Source organism: Carlito syrichta, unplaced genomic scaffold (genome assembly GCF_000164805.1).
Source record: "Carlito syrichta isolate Samal-C Ts95f unplaced genomic scaffold, Tarsius_syrichta-2.0.1 Scaffold316055, whole genome shotgun sequence".
Lineage (NCBI taxonomy): Eukaryota > Metazoa > Chordata > Mammalia > Primates > Tarsiidae > Carlito > Carlito syrichta.
In genome coordinates, this window is record NW_007260151.1 from 180814 (window position 1) to 182264 (window position 1451).

General features: G+C 32.3%; 1 protein-coding gene across 1 annotated transcript in view; it reads left to right on the forward strand.

The window, feature by feature from the left end:
- Positions 1–1233, forward strand: part of LOC103276349 (spermatogenesis-associated protein 17) — a 130440-nt gene extending 129207 nt beyond the window's left edge. Inside the window, exon 5 of the mRNA XM_008073752.1 lies at positions 1153–1233. Within this exon, the coding sequence (XP_008071943.1) occupies positions 1153–1233 (81 nt within the window). The remainder of the gene's footprint in view (positions 1–1152) is intronic.
- The last annotated feature ends 218 nt before the right edge of the window (positions 1234–1451 follow it).

A 1451-nucleotide genomic window follows, 5' to 3' on the forward strand; every position in this document is an offset into this window, starting at 1 on the left:
AAAAAGATACCTGCACATGTATGTTTATTGCAGCATTGTTCACAATAGCAAGAACATGGAACCAACTGTGCTGCCCATCAAAATAGGACTGGATTAAAAAATTTGGTACATATACACAATGGAATATTATGCAGCCATAAAGAAAAACAAAGTCATGAACTTCGGAGCAACCTGGATGGACTTAGATTCTATAATACTGAGTGATCTTTCACAGAAACAAAGAACTTGAGTATCACGTGTTTTCACTCATAAGTGGACCTTGAGCAACTATTGTAATACTATAAGAAAAGGATTTCCAACTGAGTGGGAAACTTCAGGGGTGTGGTGGGGGACAGGGAGGAGGGATTGGCAGTTGTGGGAAACTGCCTGGGGAAGGAGCGTGCACCTCATCAACAAGGGTACCTACACAATGAATATTTGTATACCTAACCCTGAATTGTAACCCACAATTTTAAAATTAAAAAGAAAAAACTCATCCAAAATATACCTCCATTAAGGATAGACTTGCTTCTTGAGAGAAGCATACACCTTTATATAGTCTGATCATTTATTTACAGTATTCGCTGTTGATTTGGTAGCTCACTTCTTTAATGACTTTGTCTATTTAACACTCATGAAAAGCATTAATTTCTGTCCTCAGTTAAATGCTGCCTGTCTGGTTACGCAACAGAAAATGATTTTCCTCCTTCTAATCTCTTTTACCTTTTATTTGAATCAGTTCTGTGGTACTGAATACAATCCACTTTCTATTATAGTTATTTGAGTGTATCATCCATTTTCATTCATTCACTCAACAATAATAATTTTGCACAAAAGAAAGTACTGACCCCTATGAAGCCAAGATAAAAAAAAATTTAGATTGTAAGCTCTTTGAAGACAAGTAGAAATGTCTGCTGTTTGCATTGCTCATAGTTGCTTGTGGGCACCATTTATCTGCTGTTAAAAACTGTGTATCTAAGAAAGAAGGCTTCAATATAGCTGACTTTCAACTGATAATGCTTATAAAATGTACCTGCTAATTTTGTTTTAAGGATATAATGGAAAATTCGAAGTACAGTTGAATGACATCTATCTGGTAACTTAATATAATCTAAATAATGAAGATAAAATCATTAAGATCTCTGTGGTAATCTTTGATTTTTTTCCTCCTAGGATTTTAAAACTGTATTACCATCATTTGATCTCTTCTCTAAGTATGGAAAATTATACTCAAAAGCAGGACAAATTGTTTAAAGGTATGCATTTTTTCTAAGTACTTCAAAAAGTATATTAAATAACATTAAGAAAATCAAATAAAATTCACTTAACTATCAAGCATTTTTAAAATCATGCCACAATAATATTTATAAATAAGGCTCCACAAATTTATTTTATTCTAATGTAATGATTTTCAACATTTAAAAATAATAGATGCAATTCTCTTCTCCAAAATGGACAAAAAATACATTAAG